This window comes from Patiria miniata, unplaced genomic scaffold, assembly GCF_015706575.1.
Source record: "Patiria miniata isolate m_02_andy unplaced genomic scaffold, ASM1570657v1 HiC_scaffold_20, whole genome shotgun sequence".
Lineage (NCBI taxonomy): Eukaryota > Metazoa > Echinodermata > Asteroidea > Valvatida > Asterinidae > Patiria > Patiria miniata.
The window spans coordinates 11,855,741-11,860,213 of record NW_024037059.1 but is presented as its reverse complement, the minus strand read 5'-3'; the positions used below and the strand labels follow the sequence as shown (position 1 = coordinate 11,860,213).

The following is a 4,473-nucleotide window of genomic DNA, read 5'->3' as shown; positions in this document are numbered from 1 at the left end:
TCCATTGTATTTCATGCGATATAGTCCTCATTTCCTTCATCTAAACGAGCTGAGACAGACATGTGAAGGCACACTTCATTTATGAATCTTACAATTTTTTTTTACATTTTACATACAGCGTTTATTTTGAGAGCCACAATTTATGTACATCAGCCTGACCTAGTAAATAAACGTGTTCCTTAATCAGCCAAGTTTGTTTTCGAATGTTTTCTCATCATTGGTATTGATTATGCTCTCACAGTAAAAAAAAAAAAAGAAGGAATAAAAGCTACTACGGTACCAAATGTTTAAACGCATCTTTAACGGTAGTGTTCAACATTGCAAACCTCAAACAAGAAAACTACCAAAATTATTTTGAAATACCTTCCTTGACTGAAGTGAATAATAGTCTCAAGCATCCTGTGCAATCATGGCACCTTGTGTGCTGTCATTTGCAAGAAAAGTGGAATTTTCATATCAATTTTCAAAGATGGTCAGCCGACCATCGTTGTGAAAACTGACCCCTTTTCAAATACTGCCCCCAATTAACCAAATTTAGGTAGTCCACATTTTGTTTGCAATCGGATACACATCCGTTAACGGATGAAAGCCAGCTAGTCTGGTTCCCTGACCTGACAGTTTCCCGATAAATTGCTCCGTTTCGCCTGAAGTAAGGTCAGGAAACCAGACTAAACAAGAACAGCATTTTTTTACAGCATCTGTGAACAGAAAACTTTAAATAGGTCAGTGTAAAAATATTTGCTATAAAATATTAACCCCTAAATTCATCAATTTCTGAAAAGTACATCACAAGTAAATGTTATAAATTAGGCCTTTCTTGAACCATGCAATCACCTGCGGTCTTTTCCTTTTCCACTTTAATGCTCAAATGAGTCGATACTAAATAATGTCTCAATCAATATAGAATACTGTAAAGTTAACATTCTCAATTTTCAGTACTTTTAAGCCACGGTACATTAACAAATTATTAATATCGACTTCTCAACAATAGCATTTTATACAGCAAAAGACTTACGTAAATATGACACTGATTCTACAATAACTAATCGACATGAAATAATAACATGCGACCTGTACTTCAAAATCCAATAATCATGCAAAATTTAGAATGAAAAAAATTCTCACAAACAATTCTCACAAAAGTTTAAAATTATGAATCTACTGTGTTTTTTTTTAGTATGTGAATATTCTTTTATTTTGCCGTATGCAAATATTTATATAATTATGCAAATAACTAATCGTAGAATGTACATTTACAGTGTTACAGTTGAATCAGCATTTCAACTTGTCTGATGCTTCGGTTTAGTGTTGCATCAATCCTCTGTATTAATTTATTTGTTGATTTAGTATCCGATAGCAAGTCAATGAGCTTTCTTTATGTACTGCATTTCTTTTTAAATTTATGGGCTACATTTTGGATTCATAGTCCTTAAAACTGTACAGTGTCGGCCCAAAGTGTAAGTACAGAAGCAGCGCCCTCAGTTGTTAGGACACACCATGGCCTTCTTAAAATTGTGACAAGTAACGTTATTATCATACGTTAATTAAGAGTAAAAAGAATATTCAAAAAATGATTCAGCGTAAAATTCATCGCATGGCTCCTTTAGTAAATGTCTGCCATTTGTAAAAATTGAAGGTTTTTTCAAACATATACATCATCGAGAGATATACAACGGCGGTGTTGATGGGTAGTCCCTACGACTATTTTGCAGAGCGCCCTCATTGAATGTTTCCTGAAGACACCTTTGAACGCCCCCTCGCTGTATTAGGCAAAAAAAAAAAAAAAACATGTTTAGCGTCCTGCCTCTTTGACAAAAAGGAAGGAGGAGGCCCTTTTTTTTTTTTTTTTTTTTTTTTTTCAAAATGGCCGCCCGACACATTTTTCAAGACAACGCGGCCGGGCTATTTTTCAAGACGGTTACCAGCTTTTTTCAAATGGCCGCCACTTGGACTCATTGACTATTTCCACAGCTTTATTCACGGTATAAAAGTCTAAAAATACGATTTCTTTCGTCAGAGATCGTTAAAATTTATCAATTTTTGTCTTTTAAAAAAAAAAAAAGAAAAAAAAAAAGGAGGCGGCTTCTAAAAAGGAAGCGGGCGGGGACGCTAAACATGTTTTTTTTTTTACTTCGCCTTATAACCAAAAATTGAAGCACAATCCTCAAAAACTCAACAAACACGACCAACAATCACGCGTGTAGCACAGAATGCGAAGACTGTAACATGTGAACAACACACGTCGTGATAACATTTGTAAGGCTTTGGTGCAAATCAATCGGAAAAATCATTGTATAATTATCGTCTTTAATAAGTTATTCGTCTTTAATTTGTTATTCACAGCGTGTGAATGAGCAGTTTGCTTTATCCTCAGTCAATGAACGAAATGGAAATGTTACACAATTTAGTCTGTGGATTGAAAAATATGCCGGTCTGGTCAGTACTGATACGAGAGTAAGTTAAGTTTTCGCCTTGGCCTTCGCACAGCTACTAGGAATCACTTTGAAATTTAAACACCTGTATTATTATGTTGTGAGCCGAACCACTGCATTGTGTACATTTGCATGTACGAATCCAGTGTTGGCTCAAGGGGGAGAAGTATAGCTGTCAAGGAGGGGGCGAAGCAGGCATGAGCTACCTATTTGCCGGGGGGGGATATAGACTATCCGCCACTGCCTTTGTGTTTGTTGCACTTTGTTCTAATTTTGGTTTGTTTGATTCCTTTTCTGCGGTTTGGCCTTCGGTTTAGTCGCGCAACAAACTGTGAAGAAAGTGTAAAGGAAAGGATTGAGGGACGAGTTGATTGGAAGAACCAGAACCACGACCCATGCATACACCTCGGTGGATAGAGTGACTGTTCCCGTCTGAGACAGAATCCCCATGATGATTATTGGCATCCAACAGCAGAAATCCGTCATCACGATCAGCGCCATCTTGATCGCCATTCTGACTTCACGCTCCCTGTGGGCATTCACTCGGACGGCACTGGCCGTCCGCTTGACACTGACGAAGATGGCGACGTAGCAACACAGGACAAGAAGAAAAGAAACCAGATTGACGCCAAGGAAGAGAATGATTGACAGGATCCAAGATGGTTTCTCACCTGTGGCGTGGACAATTTTATCGACGAATTGTTTCACCACACTCCCCTCCGTGATTTCTAGGAAATCTTTGTTCACACCAGATGTCTTTGTGGTAAGAGGAAGGCCGATACAAACATCCGAAAGTCCATATATATCAGAATCAGACCCAAATGAAAGGGTCGGTACGATACTCAGACAAAGTGCCAGAAACCATAAGACAACAATGATGACTGTCGTTGATTTTCCCCCAAGAGAGAAGTTTTTCAACGGAAACACAATGCCAAGGAAGCAGTCCACGCTGATGAGTGTCACAAAAAACACCGAAGCCTCGCTGGACAGAATGGACAAGACTCCAGCAAGTTTACACATTATGCTGGAGCGCCACTCAGGGGCCACAAGAAAGTAGTCCTCGCCAAATGTAAGATCTGCAACAGCTATGATTAGCATGTACACACCCATCATGACGTCTGCGAGCGCCAGATTTCCAACCATAAGTGAGAGCGTCTTTTTACCCCCTCCGACCCCTTTCTGTGTAAGCCTCCAAATCAAGACGGACAAATTACCAATGAGGGCGCTTATTCCCAATACCCACAACACCGCTCGTAGTATGTTATTTGGCATAAGGCTGTCGCACAGAATCAAATCTGATTGAGGCTTTGTAGTGTGACAATTGTGCTCGGTAGAAAAGTGATGCAACTTGGATAAGGCACAGCAGAGACGGTAGTCATCAACGAATCTGAAAATCATAATGAATGTGTATTGAACATTAGGTGCAGTGCATTAACACATTTCTTGATAGAACTGCTGATGTATTTGATGCCAAGGGCGGCGGAACCGGGGGGGGGGGGGACAGGGGGCACTTTTCCCCCAGATTTACCCAAGTGCCCCTTTTGCTGACATCAATGTGCCCCTTCGAGCATAAATGTGGCCCCTCGAGATGAAAACAAAACTGGCCACAAAATTTGGGATAATTTTTTTTCAGTAACCATTTCCCAAAATGGTATAGAGAGTTCTGATATGAACAAGGAGTATGAAAACCAAGCCCCAAAACCCTTACAATGCGCCCTGAAAATGGGCACATCATGCGTAGTTTGCATAATGGCCGGTTTTGAAGAGCGCCCCCTATTTCGGAAGATAGTACCAGCCCCCCCCCCCCCCCCCCCACACACACACACACACACCTACACTTGTTTCACATGACTAGTGTGGACTTTCCATTGCTTTCGTGTAGTTAAGAAAAACCAGTGAAAAAACTCATTTTTCTCAAACTGTGAAAACTCTTTCAACCCAATTTTTTTTCTATGATTCCCTTTAGTGTTTCTCTTCATTCTGCTACAGATAAACCTAACCCAAAAATGCCTCTAAACCTGTTTTCCAGAAATGGGGAAAC

At 39.7% G+C, this 4,473-nt stretch overlaps 1 protein-coding gene across 1 annotated transcript; it reads right to left on the bottom strand.

Annotated features, from left to right (window-relative positions):
- Positions 1-2,695: 2,695 nt before the first annotated feature.
- LOC119727315 (G-protein coupled receptor GRL101-like) lies at positions 2,696-3,881 on the bottom strand. The gene has a single exon (XM_038199169.1). The coding sequence runs from the start codon at positions 3,828-3,830 to the stop codon at positions 2,700-2,702; it is 1,131 nt and encodes a 376-aa protein (XP_038055097.1). The 5' UTR covers positions 3,831-3,881; the 3' UTR covers positions 2,696-2,699.
- Between the last annotated feature and the right edge of the window lie 592 nt (positions 3,882-4,473).